Source organism: Rhinolophus sinicus, chromosome 17, assembly GCF_057876585.1.
Source record: "Rhinolophus sinicus isolate RSI-liver-muscle chromosome 17, RSI-T2T, whole genome shotgun sequence".
In the NCBI taxonomy this organism is placed as follows: Eukaryota; Metazoa; Chordata; class Mammalia; order Chiroptera; family Rhinolophidae; genus Rhinolophus; species Rhinolophus sinicus.
In genome coordinates, this window is record NC_142517.1 from 188,544,439 (window position 1) to 188,559,962 (window position 15,524).

A 15,524-nucleotide genomic window follows, 5' to 3' on the forward strand; every position below is an offset into this window, starting at 1 on the left:
TTGAGACATCGCTACATTTCTACCCCCAGCTCCTGGCACAATACCAGTCACAGAATACACTGGATAAATATTTATTTACTGAATTGATTAATGATGGAATGATTGAAGTCAATCCATGCCTCAAATGGTCTTGCTTTATAGTAATGCTGGAGCAAGGGGATAAAAAAGGAAGATGACAAAGATCAGCATCTTTAAATGCAACACGCAGTGCTTTGTCTTTGTTTTTAAAATACTTAAAAGAATTGTGTGGTAATTTATCGAATACACCCTGTCAGGAAAAATCTGAGGAGGCAATTCTACCTCCCCACTAAGTCTTAGTTTGTGCTAATTCGAAGTGGCTCCAGAAGTGATGCTAAAACAATTAATTGCACTATTATAATAAGGAAACACTTTATGTTCCCTTGAAAATATTTAACAAGAACTTCAGTGTCAGAGAGGAAAAGATGCTGAGATATCAGCACCATGAAAGAGACATTAAATTTCTTGCTTCCTGCAGCCCTGTGGATTCCAGTGTCTGCTCCCCAACCCTGCAAAATTCACAGTTCTTTTAACGTGACACAGAGCTTGACAGAGAAACTGCAGGTACTCGAGTAGTGTCTGCATTGCAACAGATGTCAGCATCACGTTTAAAAAGAAATTGAATTACAGATGGAAGGAGCTTGGGAGTTGAGAGCATCTGTTATAGGAATCTGGATTTGAAAGAATACATTTGAAAAATAAGTCTCCTCAACTTCCGAATGAACGAAAATTGTTCACGATTCTCATTGCCCTGCACCCCCTCCCCCTCCGTTCGGCTCTTCCTCCCTTTCTGCCTTTTAGAAAGAGTAAGAGGAGACTGAAAATGTTCAACACTGTCATGGTGAAGAATATTATAAGAAAACATTTCAGAGAATAATGTGTGGTTTTTATCACTGGAATGCCAATTAGCAATGCTAGAATATTCTAAAGATTCTTTTCAAATAATCCTAATATCCTTGCCATAATGAAAAAAACATAACATGCTGCCTGGGGATTTTTAGAGGTGACCTATCATACTTGGTCAGCATAAAACACCTAGAACCTTCACGTGACCTTTTTTGTTGCCACTGTCCATTTTGTTTTAGTTAATGTGAAAAGGGACCATTCAATTCAGGTAGTTGTCATTTCATTCAAAGAAGTCACTTTTGAGAAAAGAATTCTCGGATAATAGTTTACGACTCTAAGTAAAAATCACTCCTGATAAATATGACCCTTAAACTACATACAGGACACAGCTCACTCCTTCCCAGTCATGTTCAGACAATGGCTCGACCCACACCTGACAGAACCATTATGTGGACTGCAGGCTGCGAGGGAAATGGCTGAAAACACACTTGCTTTCACACAGGCCTAAACAGCCGCTTCCAGGCTCGGTGTTCACACCCTTCAGTTATCCTCAGTCTCATCTCCGTTTGTAAAAGATGGATGATTTATAGATTTTAATCTGAGGGAAAGTGATAATCTGTGATCTCTTAGTGTCACCCTGGAGACCAGCTCATGCCTCGATTAGGCTAACTGTGCCTAACTGCCCCTAAGCCTCTGTTAGGATTTTAGTCTGCCGACACGCCCCCTCCCCCAATCCCACCACCACCACCACCATGAACTTCAGTTAACCCCTCAATGTCCTCTAAAAACTCGCTGAGAAAGGAGGTCTTTCTATGTTGTCCTCAGCATAGGTCCCACACCATTTGGTGCTGATTCAAGCTTTCCACCAATCAAAAGTGGGTGAAGGGAGATGAGAGGAAAGTGGAATGCTTTACTCCAAAACTGAAAGCAACTAAGCAAGGATAAATCCAGACCCAGGAGGCAGGATAGCTGCAGGTCCAAGGGGCTGCTTAAATATGGCTGTGCAAAGAGGTTTTTAAATGACCTAATGGAGATCACTGAAACTTAAAGCCGTTGAGATCAATTATCTATACCAATGAAACTTATACTTCCTGTTACAGGGCTTTTGAAGAGCCTTCGACATGATTCCCTGCCTCGTTAACAGTGACTCTCCACTTAGGAGGGAAGTCTCCTATGTGAATGAGCTGGGAATCAGGATGCTTGTGGGTGTGTCATATGACACTTTCCCACCACTTTTACTCTAATCATGATGAATTCGATGGTTTGGGCACATCTGGCTAAAGTCAGGAGTATGAGGCAGTCACATCTGGAGTCTGGCATTATTTCATCTCTAATTTAATAGCTGACTTCCCAGTTCTGAAGCTGACAAAGGACTTGAGCATAGAAAAATGAAAAGATGATCACTAAACGTTACTGGCTTCGAAGCACTTGCCCTTGCCTTGGGGAAATTTATATCCTATTCCACTGAAGACACTGCTCAAGTGACCATCATAACTCAATAACAGTGGTCAGAAGATTTTCCAAAGATTGACGTTCTTACTGATATTTCTTTAACCTACGGTTTGGGTCAAGCCTGTACTGCAGAGATGTTCCCTTATGCCATGTGCTGAAGGTCATCAGTTCACCAAGGAAAAAATATCCATTCTCACTTTCCAACTTTGCAATCCATTTTTTTTCATCTTCATTAACATTATTGATCCTCTCAATTCCTTGCACTGTCCTGAGATCATTATTTTTTAAATTTTATGTGTGTAGTGAGTAACTTGTTTTTTTAAAAAAATTTTTTTTATTAGGACAGCCTCAAGAGATCTCTGCTAAAATTTTTCTTAGAGCTGCTGCCAATTAGAATACCTTTGTCTTCACCATCTCTTCTGTGAATAATATTATCTCAGACATATCTTTACCTTCTTTAACTATAAACCCCTCATTTTAGGCCCCATGTTCTCAGTGTTTACAATCTAACTTCATGATCTTTTCATAAAGCTTGATGAACCAAAGAAATTTATTGTAAGACTTAGAGCCTCTGTTTACCTTGGAAATAGAATTCTTTATATAGATCCATGTGACTTTATTAAAATATCAAACTTTCAAAATATAAAGTAAAATACCATCTAACTGCTCCCTGTGCAATAATTTCACATAAATGAATTTAGTGTGTGCTTCTGTGGATAATACCAAGGGTAGTTATTCTACCACAGAAGGGGCTCGATAATAGAAGACATTACGTGACAACCTGAGGCTCCTCCAAAATTGTATTCCCCTTGGAAACAGCTAATGAGCTCCTACTATGTACAAAGTGTGAGACCAGGTGCCAAAGGGGTAAAGAAGGAACTTCGAGACAATCCTTGCTCTCCTAGTCGTTTATCGTCTGGACAAAAAGCAGACCCATAGACATAATATCAGATAATAGAACCAAGGCCAGAGGGAATTGGGAGAAGGTTAAGTGTGAGCCAAGCCCTGCGTAATCAGATTTGATAGCAGTATATGAGCGTCCAGTTGTCTTTGCTTTAAATCCTGCCCCAAGAACTAGTAGCTCTTAGAGCCTCCTGTCCAGGTCTGCAGATAGGACAGGTGACTTTAGGGTTGGGGACCATCCATCACAATTTACTATGATATCTATCTGAAGAAATGCAGGTCACCATTCTCCTCCTGGTCACCTCTACAAAATATAGATGGAGGGGGTGAGCCTCGAAAATGGTTTGTTAGTCTGGGTTTCACAAATGCAAAGCCCGAGAGTAATGAAGCCGTTGGCCAAGTTCTGAGAGTGGGTAAGCGGAGAGGCAATCCACACACAGACTGTGCTCCTCGTGTCATCACACTCTTCTCATGTCATCTCCACTGCCCGTGACCCTGGCTGCAGGCTCAGGAACGGCATGAAACCTGAACGGCTCACTCGTGACCACATCAAGAGGCTTCCAATCCCCTCTGGCCACTCTTCAGACACAGCAACCCCTCCCACAGCATTTCCAACAATCCACTTCCGACTACCTTTTTATGACTTCACAACACAGTTTTTCCTCAAATTTTATGGCATTTCATTAAAGCCGCCAGAAGGTGATACTGCCCCTTTTCTAGGAGTAAAATAAATTCAAGTTTTATCGCTTCTGGAAATGCCCAAGCAGCTGTCAGGGCATTTGATAGATTTTCTCAATTACAGAACTTGTGGAGCATTTTATACTTACATCTGCACCAAAGCCCAATATAGTAAGATGCTTGTCTTGCCTCCCTTTCTCTTATCTTGTGCATCTTTTTCCTTTTAATGAACCAATGTGTTATTTTTTTCCCTTTTATTTCTCCTTACCTCTTTTCTCTGCATTTTGTTTCTCTTTCTGCTCTTTGGTTTGGAGAATGATACATTTCTCATACAAATTTACATTGTTTGTAGAAGAAAAAAGAAGGGGGAAGAAAAAGAAAACCCAACCATGATCTATAGAAGAAAAAAAGAAGTAGATTAAAATTTAAAAGCAAATCAATTTTCCATGGGAGAACTTACTGCTAATAAAAGGTACACTTTGTACATGCAATATTTATTAATGTGACATGACATATGTTGAGTTTTTTCCTAATGGGATAGAGGCTTTGGATTGTGTGACTTTTTACACTAATAAGGTTGTTCATTGGTGTTTTTCTTCATTATCAACACACAGAGTATAAGCTTTCAGTGACAACTGCATGGATTATTCAAAATTGCCCTATCATGGACCCAGTGGATGCTAAATACATGAAAAAGGCTAATGTGTGACATGGACCATGTCGGCAGAATGTACAGATAGACTATAGTTACGACAAGAAAATTTATTTCACTGGCTTTGCATGTATCATTTTGGGGACAGAGAAGGAGCTTTAGAAAGCAAATGGGGTGATCAAAATATTGGTTTTCATAGAAATGCTTTTACTTAAATAACATTTTAAAACGTAGGTACTTTTGCAAACATTACCGAATATAACTTCCCCAGCAATCCTGGAGAGTAGGCTAGATGAGAGTTATTATCCCCGTGTTAGAGATGAGGAAACTGAGGCTCACCGTGCTTTGCCCAAAGTCAACAGCAGAGTCTTCAATCCAGTTCTTCTAATCCAGCTGTTTTTCCTCTTTGGTTGATTCCACCCCCCACCCCCACCCCCAATACCTGACATTCTAAACAAGAAACAGTCAATTCCTCAATTTCTGGATAGCATGCCCTAGTAATACCTTAGAAGTATATGTAACTTTAAAGTCTTCAAAATGTGTTCACACCATTCTCTCTGAATTTCCCCTCAGCCATTGTTTATTCCATTATCCCCTTTAATTTTTTGTAGCCCAAATCACACACTGAAATTATATTCCTCATTTATTTACACACCCGTTTATTTTTGTTTCAGTTGTCAAGTGCTGTGTAACGCACCACCCGAAAAATTTGTGGTTTAAATAAAAAAAACAATTTATTATTTCTCACAATGTGTGGTTGACTGGGCTCAGTTGGATGGTTTTTCTGCCCGACATGATGTAGTTGGGGTCACTTATGTGGTTTTGTTGAGATGGGAGCTGGGTTGGGCCTGAGTCATCCTCCAGGCACTTCCTCTGCGCGGCCTTTCAACATTCAGCCATCAAGTCCAGTCTTCTTTACAGCACAGCAGCTGGCTTCCAGAAAGGAACATTGCAAGAGCAAAAGCCCAATGTGCAAGAACTTTTCAAAGCTTCCGCTTGCGTAAAGCAAGTCACATGGCCATATCCAGAATCAATGTGGGTGAGGCCTACCCAAGGATGTGAATGTTACATGGTGTGAATCGTCAGCCAACTACGTACTACAGTATCGAGAGAGAAAACTACTGGAACGTCAACCCTATGAGGGAGGAAACGTTGCTTTGCTTACTTCTATACCCCTCGCATTAGAACAGTTTCTGGCAGATAATGGAAACTCAATAAATATAAATGTTTGTTAAAAAAATGAATCAATGAATGAATTCACCCTATGAATGAAGACAAATTTTATTAACTTCATCTCTTTGTATTAATATAAACTTTTATTAAAGTCTAACCCCTTATGCTCCCTTCCAGTCATTACCCTTCGTAAAGTGTCATGACTATCTTGACTTCTCACACTATTAGTTTCATCTGTTTCTGAAGTTTTATATAAATGGAATCATACAGTATACACTCTTTTGTGTCTGGCTTCTTTCATCACCATTATGTGTGTGAGATGAATTCATGTTGCTGTGTGAAGCTGAGATGGTTATTCAATCTCAGTGTTGTATAATATTCCATAGTCTGAATACCCCCCATCGTGTATTTATTCATCCTACTGATGATAGACATTTAAGTTGTGTCCAAGTTGGACCTATTATGAACAGTGTTATGATGAATATTTATGTTCATGATTTTTGGTGAAAGTATGCATTTCTCTTGGGTATTTCATCTATAAGTGGAATGGCTGACTCATACGTAAGCATCTACTCAGCTCTGAACTATACTCGCAAACAATTCAGCCAAGTGGTTGTAATATACACTCCACTAGCAACATATGGGTGCTCAAGTAGTTTCACATCCTCACCAACACTTAAATTATGTGTTTTTCATTTTAGCTTTCTAGGGATGGGTAGAGGTATAACATTGTGCTTTCAATTTGCTTGTCCCTGACAATTAATAAAGGCAGTTTATTATTAATAATTTGCTATGGCTGCTGTAACAAATTACCACACACTTGGTGGCTTAAAACAACACAAATTCATTCACTCTCAGTTCTAGAGGTCAGAAGTCTGTAATTGAGGTGTCAGCAGGGCTACATTCGCTCTGGAAGCTCTAGGGGAAAATCCATTCCTGATTCTTCCAGATTCTGGTGGCTATTGGCATTCCTTGGCTTATGGCTGCATCACTCAAACCTGTTCCTCTGCCTATATGTCCCCTTATTTATGTGTGTATTTATGCCAAAACCTCCTGTGTCTCTCTCATAAGGACACATGTAATTGCATATAAGGCTCATCAGATTTCTTTTGCCATATAAGTTAATATTCACACATTCTACAGATTAGGGAGTAGATATATCTTTGAAGGCCCATTTTTTTCAGCCACGGGTGAGCACGTTTTAATTTGTACATCCTCTTTTGTGAAGTTCCTGCTCTTTTGTCCACTTTTTTATTTGGTAGTCTGCCTTTTTCTTATTGACTTCTTTATTATTCTGAATACAAATCCTTTGTCAGATAGACATATTGCAGATTCTTCTCTCACTCTGTGGCTTGGCTTCCCACTCTTTAATGGTGTCTAGTTCTTACTTTAATGCAGTCCAATTTTTCTCACTTTTTAATAGATTAATAAAGAGGTTCAGAGAAGCCCAATGACTTTTCCAGGATGTGTATCTAATTAGAGGGAAGTGCTTCAACAAGTGCTCAACCTTGCATCCATGTTACCAAAGTTCATTAATGAATGAATGGGGTTTTTTAGTGCTATAAAACCAGTGTATTTATAAATGTTTCCTTTAGTACTTAGAATTTTTTTTATGCTTTAAAATAATGAAATTTTAAATTAAATTTTTAAAACTTGGTTTCTCAAAATTCCAACTGGCTTCTTTGCAGAAGTTGACAAGCTGATCCTAAAATTCATATGGACATTCAAGAGACCCAGAATAGCTAAAACAATCTTGATAAAGAAAACAGAATAGGGGGACTCACATGTCCTGATTTCAAAACTTACTACAAAGCTATAGAAAATAAGACAGTGTGATATTAGCATAAGGATAGATCAATGGGCAGTAGATCAATGGAATAATTTTAGAGTACATAAATAAACCCACATACCTTGGTCAGTTGATTTTCAACAAGGGTGCTAATACCATTCAAGGGGGGGAAATAGTCTTTTTTAAAATAATGGTGGTAGGGTTGACCTCAGCATGCCTTCTACCTTTTTGCTAAGTGGCTCTTAGCCTGGCACTAGTAGCAGCCAGCCTATGTTCACAGCATAGCCTCTCCCAGGCACCCCCAAGCCCAGTACAGGCAGCTACCAACCAAAAATCACTTTGTAGCTCCTACCAAGTGGCCTAGGCCAGGCACAGGCAGAGGCTGACCTCAGTCTGCACTGGAGCCCCTCCTAAGAGGCCCCAAAACCAACACAGCCAGTGACTGATTTAGATCACCACTAGAGCACCACCCATTTACCTCCACATACAATGCACCCAAAGGGTGGACTCAACAGGCAGCAGAGACCTGCTAAAGTGAATCCTGCTCCATGGGGTCAGCCCCCACACAATAGCTCATGTGTTGTAGTCATAGTCAGTACCCACAGTCAGTCAGCCTAAGGGTTAGTCCCGCCCACTGATATGCCAACAACAATCAAGACTCAATTACAACAGGAGGGCACACACAACCTACACAAGAGACACTCCTGGAGCACCTGGCTCAGGTGACCAGGGAGACTGCACCCCTAGACACCTTCTACATTCAGGCCACTCTGCCGATACTGGGAGACATAGCCGCTCTACCCAATACATAGAAACAAACACAGGGAGGCAGCCAGAATGAGAAGACAAAAAAACAAAAAAAAACATGTCCAAAATGAAAGAACAGGACAGAACTCCAGGAAAAAAAAAAATGGAGACGAGCAATCTACCAGATACAGAGTCCAAAACACTGGTTATAAGAATGCTCAAGGATCTCAGTGAGAACTTCAACAACAAGATAGTAAACATAAAAACCATAAAAAAAGAACCAGTCAGCAATGAAGAAAATAACTAAAATAAAGATTACCTTAGAGGGAATCAACAGTAGATTAGATAAAGCAGAGGATCAAATCAGCAATTCGGAAAACAAGGTAGCGTATAACCCCAATCTGAACAACAAACAAATAAAAAATTTAAAAATTTAAAAATAAGGATAGTTTAAGGGGCCTCTGGGACAACATCAAGCATAACAACATTTGCATCAGAAGTATACCAGAAGAAGAGAGAGAACAAGGGATTGAAAATCTGTTTAAAGAACTAATGAATGAAAACTTCCTGATCCTGGCAAAGGAAATAGATATTCAAGTCCAGGGAGCACAGAGAATCCCAAACAAGATGAACCCAAACATGCCCACACCTAGACACATCACAATTAAAATGCCAGGGCAGCCAGTTAGCTCAGTTGGTTAGAGCGTGGTGCTGATAACACCAAGGTTGCCAGTTCGATCCCCGCATGGGCCACTGTGAGCTGTGCTCTCCTAAAAAAAAAAAAAAAAGAATTAAAAATGCCAAAGGTGAAAGACAGAGAGAATCTTAAAAGCAGCAAGAGAATGACAGTTAGTTACATACAGGGGAGCTCCCATAAGACTTTCAGTTGATTTCTGAACAAAAACTTTACAGGCCAGAGAGGATTTACACAACTAATTCAAAGAGATGAAAAGCAAGGACCTACAACCAAAATTACTCTACCCAGCAAAGCTATCATTTAGAAGCGAAGAAGAGGTAAAGAGCTTCCTAGACAAGAAAAAGCTAAGGAGTTCATCACCACCAAACCACAGTATTATAAGAAATGTTAAAAATACTTCTTTAAGAAGAAAAAAAAAGATTAAAAATATGAATAATAAAATGGCAATAACTACATACCTATCAATAATTACTTTATATGAAAATGGATTAAATACTATAATCAAAAGACATAGAGTTGCTGAATGAATAAGAAAACAAGACCTAAGTGTCCATTGATAGAACATTGGATAAAGATGTGAGATATATACATATACATACATATAGTGCCCCAAAAATGCATAGACATTTTAAGAAAGGAAAAACTGTATTAATTGTAATATTCAAGATATAGCGATAACAAAAGATGAATACAAGTCACATTTGACTTCTGCAATTACAAGAGGTGCTCAAAGTAGTTACGATCAGCGTCCAGACACTTCTGATTATGGCAAAATACTGCTTGAGCGTAGATAACATCTCTTAAAATGTGTATAGATTTTTTTGGCACTTCCGATGTGTGTGTGTGTGTGTGTGTGTGTGTGTGTGTATACACACACATATATATAGTGGAATATTAGTTGGCCATAAAATAGAATGAAATCTTACCATCTGTGACCTAGAGGGCATTATACTAAGTGAAATAAGTCAGATAGAGAAAGACAAATACCCTATGATTTCACTTATATGTGGAACCTGAAAAACAAAATAAACAAACAAACAAACAAAACAATAACAAACTAATGGTGCCACGTAGGAGAGGGGTTGAGGGGCTGGGTGAAAAAGGTGAAGGGATTAAGAAGTTACAAATTGGCAGTTACAAAATAGTCATGTAAAGTACAGCATAGGGAATACAGTCAGTAATATTGTAATAACTATGTATAGTGTAAGGTGGGTACTTGATTTATCAGGGGGATCACTTCATATCACTTCATAAGGTATATAAATGTCTAACCACTATGCTGTACATCTGAAACTAATGCAATATTGAATGTCAGCTATAATTGAAATATTTTTTAATTTTTAAAATCATTTTGAGACAATAAAGGTATTGTACGTTCAGACTCCTGAAATGCCTAACCACACAAAAGACAAAAATGTGCTAGAACACTAAAAATCATTGAATTATACACTTTAAATATGGGAAAATGGACAACCACATTTTTATTGTTCTACAGTAAACCACCTTCAAGTCACATTCTATTAATTTGAAACTTATAATAAATTTAGCAGGACATTATCTGATACAAAAGATTTATCATGTAAATGAATAGTGTAAACATAACATGTTATGAAAAATGTTTAAGAAAGCTCATTTTACTTTTTAAAAATGAAACTCTTATCTACTTCTATAGCTTTGCTTACCAGTTTGCATAGTAACTGTCTGTCTATGAGTGTCTTTTCCTAAACAAAAATCCTGTCATAAACAGCTCAGAGTTTCCTTATTTTTATATTTCCAGTACCTAGTGCAGTGCCTGGCAAACAGTATGCATTCATTCAACAAACATTTACCAAAGACACTGTTTCAAAGTATCATACTCTGAATACTTTTAAATCCAGTTACCTAAAAACAAGTATTATGCACATCAAAAATTATTCTGTTTGATTCACTTCTTAAAAACAGCTTTATACAGAAACTTTTTGCTAACTTTCTTCTAGTTACATGTTTGTGTAAGTTATTAAACTTCACATCCTCACTTATTTACAAAATGTGGTATAATTTAGATTTTTCACTAATTCAATCCTTCCCCAAAATTAATTTGAACTAGTGAAGTTTCACTGTGCCAAATCAGTATTTGTGTTTTAAATATGCATATTCTTAGATCAGACTTTTCATCCCCCATAAATTCACCACTGAATTGTCCATCATGATCCAAGAAAGTTTATGAGTTGGAAATAAATGTAAATAAACTATTGGTTATATTTGCTTTAGAAGTAATGTTAGCACTTATTGGTGGTGGAGGTTACACAGGTGTTTGTTAAAATAGCTCATATTTCCTGCACATTGTTTACATTTTTCAAACTTACTAAAGGAGGAAGAAACATTAGGAAGCTGCCTTGAGTGAGAGTTGTTCTGGACCTGACGGAATGATGGGAAAGGCAAGGACAAGTAAAACAAATAGAAAGGAAGTTGGTGAAAGCGGTGGATGAGAGTCTGGAGCTACAAAGGCCACCGCTGAGCTCATCTTTTAACTACGTGTCGTAGAGCTGGTGGTAGTGTTCATTTCCAGGTGGGTGTTTTTTGTTTTGTTATAGTTGGTTGGCTTTTATATCTGTTAAATACCCAGAAATCACCCTTCAATTCCGTCTTAAATACATCCTCTTTAAAAGGACAGACGTGCTCATAAGTGATGAGCTTTCTATATCAAGCCAGAATCCAATTCTTCCATAGCCTTATTTGTATTTGTGTCTTCTTAAATTTCACCGACAATGGTTTCTAAGTTGTTCAAGGTATTGCAAGAAAAAAAAAAAAAAAAGATAGATGGATAGAAATGTTTATAATACCAAGGGCAACAGCAAGCAAAGAGAGAGAGAAAAAAAAGTCCTTCCGATTAGTCATGTTCCCTACATGAGACTATATTATCCTTGTCTCGCCAGGCAAAGGTTACCCTTCTTCATAAATTTTATCCTGCCCACAAACCAATCTAATCATAGTACGTAATTTTCTCAATTCACTATTCTGCTTTTCTCCAACCAGCCCATTATTTTCTATATTTTTGTAATAAGCTACTACAAAATTGCATGTTTCATTAACACTTCAACATCTCTCTAGAAATGATGCATCCCTAAGTCAATTCCTTCCCACCCTGCATCAAGGGTGCTATATTCCTCAGTCTTTCACACCATAAAATCTCTATTCAATAAAGAGTAGTTAATTTTTGATCAGCGAAGTGGGGGTTGTAATATGTTTACAGCACTGGCAATATTACAAAAACAGAGAAGCAATATTTTATTTGTCAGTGAGGGATGGTAGAAAAGCATCAGATTGAGAATTGGAGGCCCTAGAGACCTACTAGCTGTGCAACCTTGGACAAATCGCTTTATCTTTCTGCACTTCAGGTCCATCTTCTATAAAAATATCGCCTCTCTTCTAAGGTGATTTCAGGGCTCAAATAAAAGAAGAAAGAATATTTGATAATTGTAAAGAGCTATAGAAACATGGGATGTTGTTGTTGTTGTTGTTATTTAAAATAACACATCACTTTTTAAAGGCCCAGCTTCCACTCCCTTGGCTGAAGAAAACCCAAAATGAACCCCCAACATATGCCCCCCATATTTATGATTGGCCCCAAACAAATCCTCCTACCATCTCCTTGTATGGGGTTTTTTGTGGTTTGGGGGATTTTTTTTGTTTTGCTGTTTGGCTGAGTTATTGATTTTGTATCTTTCCTCAATAAGGAGAAGTGAAAATTTTCATAGGCAGAAATTCATCTCAATACATGCTATCATTCCATCATTTCACTGCACTAGGGGAGACAGCCTACAGAACCTTAAACCTTTTTTTAAAGACCCCGGTGATATATGAACATTCATTTCCAAGTGCTCCCACTAGAGTCATTCTAATCCGGGGAGCTCTAGGGACTGTTTGAACGCCGTCTATATGAAGTCATTTCTCAGGCACTTCTTCTCACTGTCATGTAGCCAACAGGCTGAATCAGCCACATACAGTAATGAAAACATCCTGTATTTATAGGAGTATTTCTCCAAGGGACATCCTTCACCAGGAAGGCCTGAAAGAGTTCTAAGAATTGAAGGACATATTTCAGACATGTCTAACCTGCCTCCGAATCCCTATAAAAATGGTCAGGATACCCAATCGTGCCTTTCCTCGCCTGGTGCTGTAAAAGGAAATGGGAGAGTTGTTTGACTTTATGGCTCTCCATGTCGTTGTGTCTTTTTGCTATTACATGGGTGTAGAAAAAATAAATAAATATAAGCTATATTAAGCATTGTGCCATGTCACCACCTCACCAAGCAGCTACATAACTTCAACTGTGAATGTTCTTTTATCTTAAGGAATTTTTTAAAACATCAGTCTGTACAAAAATAGTCTACAGGAATATAATTTTCAGATTTTTTTTTCCAGACAAAGCTCTTGGCAGCTATTATAGAAAGAGAGGAAGGGGGGGCGGGGGGGGAAGAGATATAGAGGATTTGCAGCAAACCAGAGTTTACACTTTCTCTTCTTTAAAGTGAAGAGGAGTTGGACTAGATCTGCTTCGAGATCCTTGTGCTGCTTAAATTCTGGAACTATATAAACAAAAAGCAAATGAGCAGTAAATGATTTCATAATAAAAGATAAATTAGACATTTTTGAAAAGCTTTCCCATGGGTAGTCTTTATTTAAAGTGCCCTAAGAGCAGAAAGGTTCCCAGGATTTCTAGGACAAGGGGTTGTTGATCATTTCCTTGGTCATGGTGGGAGAAAAAGAGGGACTTCCCCAGAGGAAGGTGCTCACACACCAACAACCCTGTACTGGGCCTCCATGTCAGAAAGGCAGACATGATAATAAATTGTACTTGGAGAATGATGGAGGTCAAATCCAATCCATTGATCAGAGATCTTTGCCCAAGGGTTAGTCCTGACCCAAATAGTGTGATTTTCAACCATCCTCTTTGCTGTCCTAGTGAAATTTGGAGACTTGTTTACAACTCTGGATTTGTTTGCTCAAAACACAAGTTTGAAGAGGTGAAGCAAGTCGAGGGAAGAAGTGTCCCCTGATCACTATCTAACACCATGAAGATTGAACATAGCCACATGTCTGGAGCATCCACTCTGTGGCAAGTACTAGAAAGATGTAGGTATTGCCTTAGCACAGTATGGCCAAAAATGGTTTTCTGTTCTCTCCATGCCCTTGTCCCTTCCCACCTTCACCCCAGGAAGTGACATCAGCATAGTTACTCAAAGTGATGTCACCAGAAGTGGTAATATGTGCAGAAGGATGTTCTACTCTGCAGAATCATGGCATGGGGAACACCTCCATCTCCATACACGGAGGACCTTGAAAACACACCATCTTTTCCAATGATCCATCATCATTATCCTTTAAAGATGGAGACGGGAGCAAGAGTTTCATTAACCTTGGCCAATCCTAATGCCAGGAAAATGGAGATAGGACATTGGGAGGAGTGGGGTGGGGAGTGGAAGAGGCAGAACAAAAGAAAGAGAGATCAAGGGGGGGGGGGAAGGTATTCTTTGATAGCCACCAAAGACTGACTCAGAAGGCCTGAAAGGCAACCCCATGGAGGAGGTTTTGCAGTTCACTTTGAACTCTGTGCATATTCCTGGTCATCTGAGCCTGAGCACTTTTCAGTAACAGCCTGTCGCTCAAGCCCTTCTAGATGCTTCAGGGTTACAAGATCCATATTGCAACCTACAAGGTTCAGAAGAAACTAAAGCCCAGAAAAGTTGGATAACTTGCACAAGAACACGCAGCTAGCAAGAAGCAGAGCCAAGATTCCAGCCCAGGGCCACCTGACACAAAAGGCTGTGTCTTAGGCACCACACAACACACCTCACGACAGCAATCCTGTGCTAGGCGTCCCCTATACCACTAAGGTACCTGAGCTGTACAAAAATTCAATATCCACCGTTCTCTTCAAAAGCTATTTGTGTTGATGGTATGTTTATTCACGTATTTCTAGGTACATCATAATACTGGAAATTAACTGCTTCCACTACTCATTTCACATTTATTCAACACATAGCTCCCAGTTCTTAAGCCAAGCCAGGCATTGTGCTGGGTGCTTTAGGAAGTCACAGTCCACTGGAACAGATCACATTAAAATGAAAATAAGTGCTTGGTTTCCCATGGAACAGTAAGGCGTAACCAAGAGATTAGAGTTTGCTTATTGAGCTGCAATCCAAAACCACATTATTGGGCTATAATTTCCTATTTGATTGACAAGAAAGGACTGAGCAACTGGCCCAAGGTCAAGCACCTCGTCAGCAGCAGTTCATTTCACTTACTTTATTGTCTCTGACACACTATGTTTTCATGATTCACCCTCTCTTAATAGCCTTATGTAATGTTCAAAACATATTTTATGCTTTACAGACATTTTTAAAATTGAAGGCCAAAGAAGCAAAAGCGTCAAAAGCTCTCATTGGGCTGGAGCACATTTTGACTGCCAGTTTTAAGGAGAGCAGAGCGCCTACGAGGCTTGGCTTCCCCCCAAGCATGTTTCCAGGCTATGGAAGCAGTTAATTCTGCCCTAAATGCATGCTGTGTCCTCATCTCCTCAGTAGTCC

At 38.9% G+C, this 15,524-nt stretch overlaps 1 protein-coding gene across 3 annotated transcripts in view; it reads right to left on the reverse strand.

Annotated features, from left to right (window-relative positions):
- Positions 1–8,521: 8,521 nt before the first annotated feature.
- The window catches only part of LOC109445030 (uncharacterized), an 80,404-nt gene continuing 73,401 nt past the window's right edge, over positions 8,522–15,524 (reverse strand). For all 3 annotated transcript variants that reach the window (XR_016019821.1, XR_016019820.1, XM_088794517.1), the window contains one exon: positions 8,522–9,028. Coding sequence is in view for 1 of the 3 variants with exons in the window: in XM_088794517.1 (XP_088650643.1) it covers positions 8,944–9,028 (85 nt within the window). In the remaining 2 variants the exon portion in view is untranslated. The remainder of the gene's footprint in view (positions 9,029–15,524) is intronic.